At 38.9% G+C, this 15,558-nt stretch overlaps 3 protein-coding genes across 7 annotated transcripts; 2 read left to right on the forward strand and 1 right to left on the reverse strand.

The window, feature by feature from the left end:
* The first annotated feature begins 131 nt into the window (after positions 1 to 131).
* LOC112576486 (uncharacterized protein C20orf96-like) lies at positions 132 to 7,640 on the forward strand. 3 transcript variants are annotated; one of them, XM_025258952.1, is made up of 11 exons: positions 132 to 509; positions 707 to 828; positions 1,023 to 1,081; positions 1,325 to 1,424; positions 1,669 to 1,768; positions 1,877 to 1,956; positions 2,219 to 2,296; positions 4,648 to 4,749; positions 5,059 to 5,124; positions 5,596 to 5,738; positions 5,907 to 7,640. In XM_025258952.1, the coding sequence occupies exons 1-11, from the start codon at positions 341 to 343 to the stop codon at positions 5,965 to 5,967; spliced, it is 1,080 nt and encodes a 359-aa protein (XP_025114737.1). In that variant the 5' UTR covers positions 132 to 340; the 3' UTR covers positions 5,968 to 7,640. The 3 variants fall into 3 exon arrangements, with proteins under 3 accessions (XP_025114737.1, XP_025114738.1, XP_025114736.1); XM_025258951.1 differs by having other exon boundaries at positions 134 to 509; positions 686 to 828; XM_025258953.1 differs by lacking the exon at positions 5,059 to 5,124 and having other exon boundaries at positions 686 to 828.
* Positions 7,641 to 9,555: 1,915 nt separating this feature from the next.
* On the reverse strand, positions 9,556 to 12,678 carry LOC112553344 (protein SYS1 homolog). 2 transcript variants are annotated; one of them, XM_025220494.1, is made up of 4 exons: positions 12,612 to 12,678; positions 11,398 to 11,773; positions 10,793 to 10,860; positions 9,556 to 10,544 (listed from the first exon to the last, which is right to left on the reverse strand). In XM_025220494.1, exons 2-4 carry the CDS (start codon positions 11,620 to 11,622, stop codon positions 10,307 to 10,309), a joined length of 531 nt encoding a protein of 176 aa, XP_025076279.1. In that variant the 5' UTR covers positions 11,623 to 11,773; positions 12,612 to 12,678; the 3' UTR covers positions 9,556 to 10,306. The 2 variants fall into 2 exon arrangements, with proteins under 2 accessions (XP_025076279.1, XP_025076278.1); XM_025220493.1 differs by having other exon boundaries at positions 12,587 to 12,652.
* On the forward strand, positions 12,598 to 15,485 carry LOC112553343. 2 transcript variants are annotated; one of them, XM_025220491.1, is made up of 5 exons: positions 12,598 to 12,719; positions 13,653 to 13,786; positions 14,040 to 14,210; positions 14,432 to 14,563; positions 15,051 to 15,485. In XM_025220491.1, exons 2-5 carry the CDS (start codon positions 13,654 to 13,656, stop codon positions 15,182 to 15,184), a joined length of 570 nt encoding a protein of 189 aa, XP_025076276.1. In that variant the 5' UTR covers positions 12,598 to 12,719; position 13,653; the 3' UTR covers positions 15,185 to 15,485. The 2 variants fall into 2 exon arrangements, with proteins under 2 accessions (XP_025076276.1, XP_025076277.1); XM_025220492.1 differs by lacking the exon at positions 12,598 to 12,719 and adding an exon at positions 12,736 to 12,759.
* Positions 15,486 to 15,558: the final 73 nt, after the last annotated feature.

The raw sequence follows: 15,558 nt of genomic DNA on the forward strand, positions 1-15,558 counted from the left end.
TTACAGATAAATAGAAACACATAAATAAATTGTCGCATGTTGTAGGTAAGCCACTAACTAATACGTGTTATTGTGGACAAAATGCAAAATACGACTGCTTCAATTTGATTGGCCGTACCGTTGTCAATGACAACTGAATGGTTTCATATGGCGGACGAAAACTATTTCTATCTTGAAGACTGTATGGCACTTTCACATTGACTTGGAAAAATAATTAATCACAACTTTTCCTATTTAAGAAGCAAAAAATCTAATGCAAGGTGAATGAGTTCGAGTGATTGAGCCTCTTCCAAAAGCATTCTGTTATAGATCATCGTGCGTAGTTGTAGTGCTCTTAACCATGACATCAGGATGGGGCAAGCGAGCCGCCTCTCGGATCGACCGAACTCAGTTCGGTAATGATGAGCTGCTTAAGACCCTCGGACAGCAATTTAATCTCGACTTTGCCAGCTATGACCAGTGGGAGCGGAAAAAGCCATCTCGCCCGCCTCCACCGCCAAAAGCAAAAGGTTGTATTCCAAAGAACATTTTCTCCCTGTACCCGACATAAGACGTGCTCCTCTGTGTGTGTGTGTGACAGAGAGATTCTTTCTACAATGACAAATATAAATGTCTCTATATATATTTAAGTCTGTATATTAAGAAGTACACAATAATTTTTGCGTTGTGAAATGAATTCTCTCAGAGCAGACCCTGACTTTCATAGCCTCCTCATGTGAAAAATCAGAAGAAGCTCGAAAGACAGGATTAAGCTTTCGGGAGAAGAAATTAGCTGTCAAACAACAGGAGGAAGAGAAAAGACACTTGGAAAGGATAACAATTTTGGAGGTGAATGAACGTTTACTCTTAACTATTGCTTTAGGTACGAAAATCTGATCAATCGAGCAAAAGCATTTGAAAGAAGTGCTTAAAAGCAAGGTAGCAAATGTACTACTGCATGGGGCTTATAATTAGTATCAAAATTTGGTAACAAAAATTTGAAAATGTGATACTGTCAATACATCCGACATTACATTTTGCAGTTAAGGATTCAAACAAGATCCAAAACATTGCAGCAGTATAAAAAGAGATGGCAAGAACTGTATCCTTTGTTACAGCATTTCACAACTTTCTTGACTAAGATAAAATCACACTTTCAATTATTCCACTGGTGCTCATACATACCTGTCACTAATATTTAATACTTACATTTCATCCTATATATATTTTCAGAATTATGTTATTTATGGATGGAAGTTACCCAAGAAATATCTGTGTATGATGCAGACACATGCAAATCTATGGGGTTTTATTCTGTTAGTAGCCTTAACTCCCCTTTGTATAGCCTGGAAGAAAACATACAGCTGAAAAATGAGATAGAGGGGAATGAAGCCAATACACATGATGGTGTCAAGAATCTTCTCAGGAAATATGAGAGATACAGAGTAAGTGGATCGTTATGTGAAAATGACCACAGCCACTATATCAAACAAAGTTGTATCAAACATAGTTTATGGAACAAGCTAGTATCAGATGAAGCCATTACATATGCTGCAGTAAATCAATGCAAATCCCAGAGTGATAAATCAAGATATTTGCTCAACATTAAGATAATTTAAGATAGCTGTATACTTTCAACAGTTTTGAAAAGGACAAATAGCAAATTATTCTGTATTTTCATACTGACAGGGCGGCATAGCCTCTCTGAATGCCAACTTTTTTAAGGAGCAAGATGAAGCACAGAGGAACCTACAGAGCACAAAATTAAGGGTTCAGAATCAGATAAAAGGTAAATGTAATACTTGTCAATACTACATAGACATATAAACACATAGACTTCAAATGCATCCTGCCTAAACTTTTTGTTTTGTTATATCATTATATTGTACCTATGCAGCACTGGAGCAGCAGGTGAAGGACGTGGATGAACGTTTGCAAATGAAACAAGATGAACTCCAAGTCCTTTTAAGCTACAAGGTCAGTTCAACTATGCTGTTAAGTGTAGGTGTTGATCATCATGAAATATTATGACCTAAATTTTGCCTTAATAGGTTTCCTGTTCATTACAAGGATGGGCCAATAATGTAACTAAATATAACCCTGGAGTTTAAGAAGGTGAAAGCTAAAGAAGCATGCATAAAACATAATAGAATCTTATCACAACTGTTCAAGAAGAAAAAACCCAGTTGGCTTAACAAATTCTTCTGTCAAGTTTATTTGAATGTGTATGTGTGTGTAGGACAAAGAGTACCCAGTGAAAGCCATGCTGATCACAAAGCTGCAGAAGGAGATTGAAGTTCTTCAGAGTAGTAATCAGGTAAATAAATACACATTTCTGAACCCTGTAATATTTTCCAATGACCTTCACACTATGCAATAGTATCAGTAGAATGTCTATTGAAGGAATGCTTGTGGCATGCTTATAGTGTTTAGAAGCAAGGTACAGCTAATGTCCTGTGTATTGTTACCTGTGATGTCATCGTCATCATCAGTGATATAAATGTGGTCTTTGTAGGAGGTACAAAGATCCTCTAGTAAGTGTGCTGTCAGGGGCCCAGTCTTGGATACATAAATATAGGAAGATAGTAAAGACCATACAGTGCTTAAGCATTTTTTAAAATTTAATTTTAGCTGTTTATGTTTGACTGTTGTTATCATCATCATCATTCCTTGCTACTCCTCGAGGAGCATAGGGCCGCAACAACATCTCGCCAGCGAACCCGGTTTTGGGCAGCCCCCCTCAGTTGGGCCCATGTGGTTCCGGCAGCCTTTGCCTCGCTCTCTACTGATCTTCTCCAAGTCTGTTTTGGCCTCCCAACTTTCCTCTTCCCCTGAGGGTTCCAGTCAAGTGCCTGCTGGCAATGTGTCAGCTGGTTTGCGCAGGGTGTGTTCTATCCAGCCCCACTTGCGCTTTTTGATGTCTTGACTAGTGGCATTCTGGTTAGTTCTTTTCCACAGGCTGCTGTTGGAGATCCTCTCAGGCCATCTTATTCTCAAAATATGGCGAAGGCATCGGTTGGTGAAGGTCTGGAGCTTGTTGTTGATGGTGTTTGTCACTCTCCAAGTTTCAGAGCCATACAGTAGGACTGCCTTCACATTGGTGTTAAATATGCGGGTCTTGCTGCGAAGGATAATGCTCGGGAGTTCCAGATGGGGCGCAGACTGTTGAAAGCATGCCTGGCCTTGTTTATGCGGCTTCTGATGTCTTCGTCCGCTCCACCATCCTTGCTGACAATGCTCCCCAGATATGTGAAGCGGTCTGTTTCTAGGACGTTCTCTCCTTGAAGTTGTATTGGAAGTTCCTGCTTGTTGTTGAATTTCATCACTTCGGTCTTCTTTTTGTTGATCTTTAAGCCGTCTTTTCTGCTCTCTCTGCTAGCTTGCTCAGTTTGTTTGTGCATGTTGCTGCCGATGAGATAGGAGACTAATTTCATCTGCAAAGTCCAGGTCTTCTAGCTGTTTAGTGAAGGTCCACTGGATACCGGTGTTGTTGTCTTGGTCGTCTTACGCATAATCCAGTCTATGACCATCAGGAAGATTGTTGGTGATAAATATGCAACCCTGTCTTACACCAGTCTTCATTACAAAAGGTTTAGTGAGTTTGCCATTATGGATAACTTGGCAGGATGAGTCTTCATACAATCCCTGGACGATGTTTATGAATTTAGGTGGAATACCATAGTGGTTCATCAGTCTCCAGATGACGTCCCTGTCTACACTGTCGAAGGCCTTCTCTAAGTCCACAAAGGTTATATAAAGGGAGGATTGCCATTCGATGGACTGTTCTATGATGATACGAAGGGTTGCAATGTGGTCAATGCATGATTTGTCCTGGCGAAGCCCTGCTTGTTCTGGTCTCATTCTCATGTCTAGTGCCTTCTTCAGTCTCTCTAGTATTATCCTTGTCAGGACTTTGCTGGGGATGGACAGCAGCATGATTCCCCGCCAGTTGTTGCACTGGGAGAGGTCTCCTTTCTTCGGTAACTTGACCAGGTGGCCTAATTTCCAGTCTGCTGGGACTAGCTCTTGTTCCCAGATCTTGTGTAGGAGGGGATGTAAAATTGTTGCTGTTGTTTCTGGGTCTGCCTTTAATGCTTCGGGAGGTATGCCATCCGGGCCTGCTGCTTTGCCATTTTTCATGCTTTTGATAGCTTTGATGATTTCTGTCTTAGTGGGAGGGCTGATGTTGATGTGGAGTTGTTTAGTTGCTGGTGGTATGTCAGGTAAGGATGGTGGATGAGGTCTATTCAGCATCTCTTCGAAGTACTCCATCCAGCGGTCTCTTAGTTCTGCATCATTTGTTATGGTCTTGCCGTTTTTGTCTTTCACCAGCTTGTTTGAGTTTACGCTCTTGCCTGACTGAGTTTGTGTTATTTCATATAATCTCTTCATGTTTCCCTGTGTGACTGTTGTTATACCTAATCTAAATCTTATGCATGAATCTCTCACACCAGTATGTTTCAGATGTACAAGATATTTGTTCAACATTAAGATGATTTAAATGAACTTTAAAATAAATACATGTCACTATATAAATATATGCATCTGCTACCAACTATTTTACTATGCCCATCTTGCTTAAAGCAGTCAACAGGAGACATGACTATAGATGAAACTAATGAGACACATTTACAGTGGAAACATAAAACTAACAACATATTATTACAGGAAGAAGTGGAGGAGCTTCAACATATCATCAGCACAGCTCTGGGGAAATATGAAAAGGAGAGGATCAGAGTAGACAACGACATCACAAGAAATGTGACAGAGGTCAGAAAGACTTTTCATTGCTGATTAACAATCCTGCAAGAAATGCTTTGTTAAGGTAAAACTGTTCTTAGACTTAAGGGTAATGTTTGTAGGTTGGTGGTGATATTAGGATCCACAACAACTCCTTTCACAGATACTTTTTATGGCAGTCTGTGTAAACTTTCATCCATTATGACAGGCCTTTCAAGAGCTTGTTGGTTATCACATCAAACTCTTTGTTAAACATGCAGTTAATGATCCTGAATGTGTAGGACAGACTGGCTGTGATTAATCTTTCTTTAAATTTGTACTTTTTCTGGCTTTTCAAAGGAAGCTGTGGGTCTCATGCACCCTAGTCTGAAGGACATGGCATTGCAGAATATGGTCATGAAAAAGGTCAGTGACATCTGAGGTGGGGGAAAAGGTCAGTCATCCCCTAACCTTTTCAGATGGTTGGGGGTGATCGAGGTGTTAAAGACCTCACTTTTCTTTGGGTCAGCTTTATGTGAGGGTGGTGCCCATCCCATCTCCCTAGCTTTTTTACCTTCCCCGACCCTCTGTGAAGTACCCATTCTTTTCAGCTGGGCCGTCTGCACTAATACGGCATTGAACCAGTGTGCTCTCAGTTTGGATGCCAGTGCTCTAACCATGTGGTTATCTGCTTACCCATGGTGGGAACCCCCTTTCAAATATTTGTATGTCCCATTCTTTGTGAACAACCTGCTTTGTGGTTCACTCACTGCTTCATTCCACTGTGCAGCAAAGTCTAACATTCTTTGTATATTTTCCACAGAGCAATAGCAGTCCCAGGCTTTCTTGCTGATATATCCCTGATGATATCTCTGCTGATGATATATCTGTCTGTAGGAAATAGACTTTCACAGAAAACAGCAAGTCTTTCTACAGGACAGGAACATGGAGCTGCAACAGGAAGTGGAAAACATGCTTCGCAACCCACTGACCAACACTCGTCTTCAGATGTTTCCTGAGTTTTTCCCAAGCAAAATAAAGTATGAAAGGACTTCTTTAAGACCTTATTTTCAGGCCCCAGCCTGTCATAAAGCATCTGGTACTATAAAAAGTAAATGAAGATTATTTATCTTGTATAACAGTCCTATTAAAAATACCTTCTGGTAAAAGCACACTGAATACATCTACAATGATGATTTCAATTTCAGATGTACTCCAGATATGGACATGGTGCTAGATATCCCCATTCAGCAATGGCTCCCAATTTGACCACACTCAATGAAAACCAGTGACACTGGCATATCAGGTCGCATCAAAGGTGTAACCAAGAAATGCTATGACCATGGCAAGTCCAACTGTACAGCTGTTTCATGTTTCACCAAGCAATGCAACTTGGACTGTACAGCTGTGTAGCCAAGAAATGCCATGAGTCTGGCATGTCATAATGGGAGCAGAGTCCATCACAGCTAACCCCTGTACTGTCCAAACTGTGGCAACTTCTACCAATCAGCATTAAACTGTTCTACACTCAAGGTCCAGCTGTCCATGGGTTGACGTTATACAATAAAGGAAGAGATCACTGTTGACTTTGCCCCTTTGCAATATATTGTGCTTTATTGCACACAAACAGCAAAGCTCACGGTGTGGCACAGAATGACAAGTGGTTTTTGTATACTTTTTGAAATAGACCATGGGTCATGACTGATTCTTTTAAATTTAACCATTTATTTTTGTTTATCAAAGACCACAGGTATCATGGTTTAGGAAATTGTTGAGGTTTTTGCTGCTTTAAACCTACTGTGAAATGTAAGCTATGCAACTCTACAGAGCTCACTATTTGTGATGTGATTATGAATGACATGATGATGAATGAAGTTTTAATGAAGAATGTAAAGACAAATGAGAACTAATAAAACCAACGCAAAAATGTCAGCAAATAAAAGCTTAGCATCCAAAATGATGTTGAAAGTCAAGACTTTGTAAAGAGAAGTGTGCTGCTGAACTGAACATTCCAACGTCCATTCAACATTTTGTTTATACTAATTACTTTCTCAACTCTTTATTCTCATGCAAACCACATGGCCCATTAATCAAGTAGCAAAATATTTGATAATTTTCATCAACATCTTCAAGAAATTCTTTGCGAGTTCCTACTGTTAGGGTGGCTCTGTTTGGTTGCTAGGACACAGTTTTGACAAATTTGTTGTACATATTGACTGGTATGCTTTATGCACATTAACTGTTTTGTAAATTCCTAGACACTCAGCATACTAATATCCCACACTGAATGTTTTGGGGGACAGCTTCAAAACTCTTTGCCCCGTTCTTCATCCATCATCCTTGCACACACTCATAATCCAAACAATAAATATTTCAAAATTCAGAATGTAACCAAACAACAAAACTTACATAGCCGTTATCAGCTTTCACTCTCGCAAGAAATATGTATTGCCATGTAAATCTCTAAAGAACAAGAACTGGAAAAGCTAGACATCAGCTTGTCAACCATAGCAAGTACTTCCCTTAAAGAAACTGCAAGACAAAGCCCCAAAAGTAGGGCCAACATTCAACAATCACCTTTCAGAGGTTGTTATAAGCTACCTCACAGAACTGAAACTTCCCATATCATGTCTACAACTGAATTACACTCAAGTCCACTCTCTTTGTATAAAATGTTGTCTCATTTATTATCATTTTGGTTTTTATTCACTCTCCTCAATCATGCAGACATGCACACATACACTCATGCATATGTGGAAGCACACACATACACACACACTTTTACTCACTAATCTGACATTGCATGTAAAATATATTTCCCCCTTAGCATTTTAGAAAATGGTTGTGAATGCTGATGTTGAGATCTTGGCAAAAATATTTGACATTTGTAGGTATGAGTCATAAGAAGCATCATGCAGGTCACAAAAGACATGAAAAAACAATGCCCCCCCCCCCCAAAAAAAAAAAAACCAACAAAAACTCAAAAAACTTGTCCAAGTTTCATAATTAAATTCACCAACAAGACTGAACTGTTCATTCAAAAACAAGTCCATTGTACAAGAAGCAAAAGTTTTGTTATATATGAAAAGCCATACCTCTAACTTGTCTATCTGTTAACTGTTGAACTGTATTAACATAATCTAGTTTGGAGCATGTACTCTGTGTATTTATGTTAAGTGTTGCCAGGTGTGTTTGCACATGTGCACACAAATGTTTTATTTATATTTATTTGTTGTTTATAGATTTTGATGTAATTTACTCACATATTGTACCTGAAATGTGGAATGTTATGTATTATGGTAAGGTGACCAGACGTCCCGCTGGACAGTCCCGCTTTTGACCTCGCGTCCCACCTGCTCATCGGGCGGGACGCCCAATGTCCCGCTTTCTGGCAAGTCCATCAAATGTCCCGGTTGTCTTTAATACTGTACGCTGATTCGGCGTTCTTTGACGGTGACGACACGTGTCCCGCTTTCGCCCCCGAAACATCTGGTCACCTTAATTATGGGAAACTTAGAGAAGTGGCATTAACAAGAAAACTGTGGGTGCACAATTAAACAGAAGTGAAATAATGACTGTAATTTGCACATCCAATCATGTGAACCCTAGATAAGCTCTCTCTGGTAGAAACCGATGGGTGCTCACACTCTCTCACTTGTTCAGTTCCCAGTTTGTAATGTTAGTATCAGTGACAACAACATATCTAAGGTTGACCTAAATGTACAAAAGACATATATATCTCATTACCATAGAATTGTAGAGATCCCATGCTTGTTTCTAAACATCTACTCATGAACTTGAGAGCAAGACAGATTTCACCTCAACCAACAGCATGATCCCCAAAATTATTGTCATTCTACTGCAAACTACTCCCTTACTCAGAATTATGTAGTTCTCACTGCAAACTACGGGACAAGTGCCAGAACAACTGCCGTTGTGCTAATCTACAATAGAACTGCAATTATTTTTTGTCTGTGAGCTTAGAATAATTTTCTTTCTTGTTGCCAGATAAAAATTAAAGGTGCACATCCTTTAAGACAATGAGATAAGAATATGATGTTAACTCCCTGGGCCACAATATTGTCATAAAGTACATGTCTTGTGCACTTTTACAATCTCATATGTTGCATGAAATGCTGTAAAACAATGGGCAAAATAAGTTATGTGCTGAACAGATTCAAACACGACTTTGATGACCAGCTAAAATAATGCTCCACATTTAATGGAAACAAAGACCTTCTCTCTGAAATTCATAAGCTCTTTCAAGTGTTCTCTGCTTCTGAAATTTGTCATGATATTCTGTACAATACACAAGGGCTTCAGCCAGCATCAACACAACTTCCAACAAGAAAGGACAAGTATCTGCTCCTTCATTTATCCATGCGGTCAGTCTTCTGAAAGCTGATTATAGATACAGATGAGTAAAGTTGGAAGGTGATCTGTGAAAGATCACTTTGGAAGTACACAACTCTGTTTCCTCCTCTCTCATACACGCCCTCCACCCCTAACACTGTCTCACCAGAAGAGTGGGACTTTATACACAGGTACAAATGTCAAGTCAGAACAGCACACAGTTAGAGAAATGTTGTGCAGTGGTCTGTTCTAGTCCTTCACATTACAATTTGCTTTAATATATAAATGGATGGGCTGGATATGACACACCTAGCACAAACCAGCTGACACCCTTACCAGGCAGGCACTTGACTGGAACCCTCGGGGGGGGGGGAATTGGTGTTTTACGCCGTGTCAGCAGCTAAGGCTATATCACGGTAAGCAGCCAGCCCTGTAAACAGATGCCACGTGCAGAGAAAGAACAGCGTGCCCGAGACGAGAAATGAACTCGGGGCAGCCAACCTTCACTGTATTGGTGACAGGCGCTAACAGCGCTAACCGTTGCGCCACCGGACCGCTGGAACCCTCAGGGGAAGAGGAGAGTTGGGAGACCAAAGCAGACTTGGAAAAGAACAGTAGAGAGCAAGGCAAAAGACGAGGGAACCACACGGGCCCAACTGAGGTGGGTCTGCAAAACTGGGTCTGCTGGAGAGGTGTTGTTGCGGCCCTAGGCTCCTCGAGGAGTAACGAGGAATAAACTGAACTATGAATGGACTTTTCATATGGACTGGAGTACTAGCATTTAACATATTTTTGTTTTTCAGATAAACATGAATGGATCTCTTATTAATACATGCAAGCACTTCACAATGTATTCTGTTTTTATACAAACATGCTTGGATCTCTTAATTATTCCATTCTTTTTTATCTGGTATCCACAGCACCCATGTACTTCCAAGCATCTACCTACACAATCATGATAAACCATCACCATGGTAAACCATCACCATGGTAACATTTCAACTTAATAACTAATGTCTCCTGTGGAAGTGTAACAATCTTTCCTCAAAAAGCAATAAGTGTTTCCTGCTCGTCTATTTCTGCTATTTTTCTGTTTTTCTCTAACAATCTTCCTTTTCCTGTTTGTCTTCATTTCAAATCTGCGCTGAGCACCAAGGGCATGGTTAAGAAATGGACTTGGACTGTCTGCTAATTCCATTTTCTCATCCATCACATGCTGCAAGAACCAACAAAAAGGGAATGGTTGTTTCCCTTATCACAGGTCCACTTTCTGACCCATCAATGGAATGGCTTTCATTTCTGAACGCATACATAGAAACTCGCCCAGGATGGTCATGAGTCCCACACAGATACCATTGGTCATCCACCACCAGAAGGTCTGGGGAACATATCCATTTACTACCCAGCAACCAATAAAATGGCCCAGATGAACAGTGGCTGCAAAGTCCAGACACTGTTTAGTGCGCCCAACTACATACCACATAATGAAGGCACTGCAAAAGCAAAACATTTCATTAGTCAATATTTTCTAATTTAACTGATCAAATCACCACAAGACCCATATTTTCCACCTAAATTTTCTGGCTAGAATAATTTGTATGCATTATATATTTGATAAACAACTCAACTATCTTATATTTAGCAAATAATAATATAGATTTCTGCTGTTCTCTCTAAAACACAAAGTATGCCAGTGTTTGTCTCAACAGACTCAAGAAGACAGAGTGAAAGTACATTTTACCAGGTTAAACTGTTCAGTGAATAAGCAATGATGTTTGTTCGCCCAGAATCTTCATAAAGACCCAAATCCTGTAATAAAAAGATGTTATTCTTCATTTTTTTTTTTAAAATGTAGACAAAATTGTAACTGATAAATGCAAAAATATTGCATGATTTCTCACCTCCTGTAGATATAAGCAGCTTATTACTAAATTTGCAATTTCTCTTCATGCATGAAATAAACATAGAATGTCTGTACTAGTTACTTAACACAATCCCCTGCATCCCATATGCTGTTATGAATTCTGCATTCATCTTGTCAAGCATTTCATATGATAACTAACATCAATGCAAAATTTTTTAGTACCATTCTAATACTAAGACTGTCTACCATCAAAACTCATCGCTATTATTTACTCTTTACAATTCACTCAAATGTATAGTGTTGAAAAACCACAGTTACTTGCCACATGAACAAGATATTTCAAACTGTAAAAAGCCAAGAAAGTTCTAAATTCTAGAAACTCTACAATAATTTAGTCATATCACAGGATGTTCCAGTATCATATTATTCTATTTATAAATGCTAAGCCTTTCACGGCTTGCTACATCACAAAATCCACATACACTTTGGGTGAACATTTGATCCAAAGACAGGTCAAATCTGCCAATGACATCCAAGAAAAAGATCCATATTCCTAGACAGAAATAGAAGGCAGCTTGCATGGTACAGATCTGTGCCACAATCAAAACTGGATCCCACAGATTGCTGCGGAAATGCCCTCCTGCCATGCTTGATGTGCTGGTCCGGTTTCGACCCCACATTCGCTCACGATTAAAGAGCTTCAACATTTGACCAATAGTTTACATTGATGATTACATTTGTATTCTGTGAAAGTATTTGTCCTCACTTGAACAGCACACTTGTGGTGAACCTAGTTGGCAAAGCTTTTCACAAAGAAACCTTGGCAATTTTACCAAATGTAACCTTCCCTGAAACAAACTGAAGAACACATAAAAAAAATTATTGTACAACAAACAAGAATTACTAGAAAACTTTTTATAGAAAATTATAGAAATAATAGGTCTCAGAGAAAGAAACAGCACCCACTCTCTCCCCACAAAAAACATGAGAAAATATTTTTCATATATTGTTTAGTCAGATAAAATGACTACCAGGATATGCAATGATGATCTTTTGGCCATGCCCCTAATAAATTGCTGATGTCCAAGGTATGGTTCCATGTATTGCTGATGTGGTTAAAAAAAAAATTCAAAAGGGTCAACTTTCTTTCTGATACCATGAGTCACATTCACTAATTACTACATTGTTCTTGTATGCGTTAATGATATCTTACAGAATTTTGTTTCTAAATGAATGGCTCAGTTTAAAAGCACATGACATGTTCGTAAGACCTTTAGCAGCTCAGTCTCTGTTTTCTCAACATATTACTGCCTCTTGAAACATGGCAAAACTTTTCAATTTTCTAAACCGGGCCTAATGATGTTTCTAACACGAGAAACCCAAATATCTATCCCTATCATCTGAATCATTAAAATTTATCATTGAATTTGTTAATCTTGTGATAAATAAATACTACAGAGACGTAATCATTCACTGTACATTCATCTATATCAATTATAACTATCGTGACTAGAGTGACAGTTCGCTGTATAATAATACACAATACTATCCGTGTAATATCAGTAGCGTACAATAAATTCCACCACTCTTTTATACGAAATTTTATGATGACTGCATCTCTCCACTATTATTTAAATATTAAATGGCAAACATTTGGAAGAGAAGACAAACCTAGAGAATAATTGACAGTACCAACCTCCGTGATATTGTTCGCCATGTCACTGATCTCGGGCCCCACGAGACTCGCCGAGACCATGCGTGATGCCCTCTGACCTCTCGCCATTGCTCTAACTCCAGTGGGCAGGTAAACGTGCTAAGGTTTCATGTACCTAAAGCTAACGCATGTATGATTCTATTTAAATGGCAGAAATGGTTGTGATGGTTATTTGAACTGTAACATTTCATAAATACACAGTTTAGTGAAGTGTTTGCCGTACAGTGTGTTAAGAAGGACCACGCAGTATTAACACTAAGAGAGCCGGTCAAAACAAGGTCATTCATAGAATCATACCAACACTAAGATACAAGGAACTAAAACAGTTTATGAAAGAATCCATCGTTTATTGTCTTTTCAGATACAGGAACTTGTTAGCCTTAAGAATGTTACTGTATATAGATTTAAGCGAAAATAATTAATTCTGGCATTGAATTTTTACACCGTTGTACCAGTGCAGTAAAATAGACATAAAAGCTGTATTTACTCATAAAGCATACACATTGTGAAAACGCAAGTAGGTATATATAAAAGAAATAATTGCATACACAGAAACAATCATAGACTAGTACTAGTAGTCACCGATTCTGTAGATAATGTGGATAGCCATTACTGTTTAAACTCATTGTTCTTGGCTGTGGAAAGAAAGCTTATTGTTAATGCTCTCAAAGTTTAAGCATTCAGGAGAGAACACATTATGAATGTTAACATATTCACTTTTGTCCTGAACAGATCTTCAAGAATTTAGTTCTTTTATGTGACTTCAAAATGGTACAACAGTATTGTGTCAAGGGCACTTCAGTTAGTAGTGTTAAAAATCAATTTAAATTGTCACAGTTTATATGCAAAAGTTACATTTTTCTAGAAGTGCCTAGCACTTATGGCATTTCCAATAACCTTTTCTGTGATACATCACTTCTTGAGATAATTATGTAATTACGACAAAATTTTCTGTGTAGTAGATCATAGCTGTTAAATGTAAGCCCATAAAATTGTTTTGGACTCGTGTATTATTTTTTCCAGAATGAGTGGGCTACTAATTCGTTCATTATCACGTGGACAGCAGATGTCCATGCGTTTGCTGTCAACATCAGCTCCACGTAGAACAGAAGTTTCACTGGACCAATCTGCCAGAGATAGGATCCACCCTAAACTTGGTCAGTAGATGGCAGTATTTCTTCAATGATCGTCAGAGTTTTTCAGCTTCATTTCTTAAAACTCAGACTTTCTGTACAAGCTCCAGAAAATGAATAGGCTTATGTTCTAAGAAAGGCTTATAAAAAGTTATTCCTACCTTATGCATAGACAAAGATTACGAAGATGATAAATTTTATGTTCATTTCTGTTGAAAGTGCTTCTTTTTTTTAAACAGTCTTATAGAGGACATTTGAGTGTGAAATGTGCTTACAGGAAACCGTGATATTGTTGGATGGGGATTTAATGGAACTGCAAGCTATGCTGATCGTGAAGAGTTTCCCTGCCCAGCTGTGCGCTTTAAGGAGAACACACCTGATGTCATGGCCCTTCGGGAAAAAGAAAAAGGAGACTGGAAAAAACTTACTCTTGATGAAAAGAAGGCATGTAAGTAATGCATGTGAGATTATAATGAAGGCACTCTTTGTTGCCATTACATGTCCTCCAAAGAACATGCAGTCATTTAGTAAAATTTGAAGGTTAAAATGTTGTAGTTTAGTGGAAAAGCTTTAGTTCTGTTTCTCTTTTCATAACTAATATCTACCAGTCCTGAGAAGGTGAATGAGGTCAATGGCTAGTAAAAGTTGTTAAAAATGTTTTTGTTTCAGTGTACCGTGCTAGTTTCTGCCAGACTTTTGCAGAGATGAAAGCACCAACTGGCGAATGGAAATCCATCCTGGCAGGAGTCCTGTTTGCTTTGGGTTTTAGCGGGTGGATCGTTATTTACATAAAGAAGTTTGGTAAGTTGAAATTTTAAAATATGATCATTACAAGGCTGAGGAATTGACATGAATTTTTACAATAAAAGCCACCTAGGTGATGCAGTGACAGTCACAGATTTCATGTTCTGGCTCTGGGATACCAGAGATGTTGAAAATTCAGTTACTGTGCTGTACATGTGCATTGCCTTATATCTGATAAGATACAAATTGGAGCCTCTCCTTTTCCTTCTGTGGTCGTAGTGTCTGAAATGCACAGCCTCCTGTTGCTTTATACAGTGACCACCTTTGAGGCTGTCAGCACTGGCCTCTTTCCTGACCACCCAGAAGCTGGGTGTCTCCTTTCACCACCATCTCCTCCTCCATTTGTTTCTGCTGTTGAAGCTCACTTCACAGAAGTGCAGTGTACATATGATCTTTATTATCTATCATTTTGTATGTTTGACTATATTTAGATAGTTCATACATGTCTCTTGCTATTTTTCAATGGTATATCTTTTTTCTTCAGTATATGGTGAAATGCCACACACCATCACACGTGAATGGCAGGAAGCCCAGTTGAACCGCATGTTGGCACAAGGCCAAGGACGCATTACTGGGATCTCTTCTAAGTATGACTTTGAGAAGGGAGATTGGAAATAAGCTGCCTTTCGTATCACCACCAACCAGTCCATGACCACAGCTAACTTTAAAACTTTGATGAACATTTTGTAAGAGGATTGTTAACCACTTGGGGTGTCATATTTTGCAGCTGTCTGTACCGTCAGCCTGTGCCATCGAGAACATTCCCTGTCTTGGGATTGATAGTTGTATGGAGATATAGCTGTAATTTGAATGGCTGTTTGGTGTTAGGAAAACTGTTTAGTTGTATTGAAGTTGATTCCATGATGTGTATGAGTGAAAAAGCAAGAAAATACACATCCATTAAATGCAGAATTAAACAGCTTTGTTTTTGTTGAATGTCAAAAGAATGCCAGATTGACTGACAAGAAAATCCCAACATGTAACTGGATCAG

The sequence above is a fragment of the Pomacea canaliculata genome, linkage group LG12, assembly GCF_003073045.1.
Source record: "Pomacea canaliculata isolate SZHN2017 linkage group LG12, ASM307304v1, whole genome shotgun sequence".
Classification (NCBI taxonomy): Eukaryota; Metazoa; Mollusca; class Gastropoda; order Architaenioglossa; family Ampullariidae; genus Pomacea; species Pomacea canaliculata.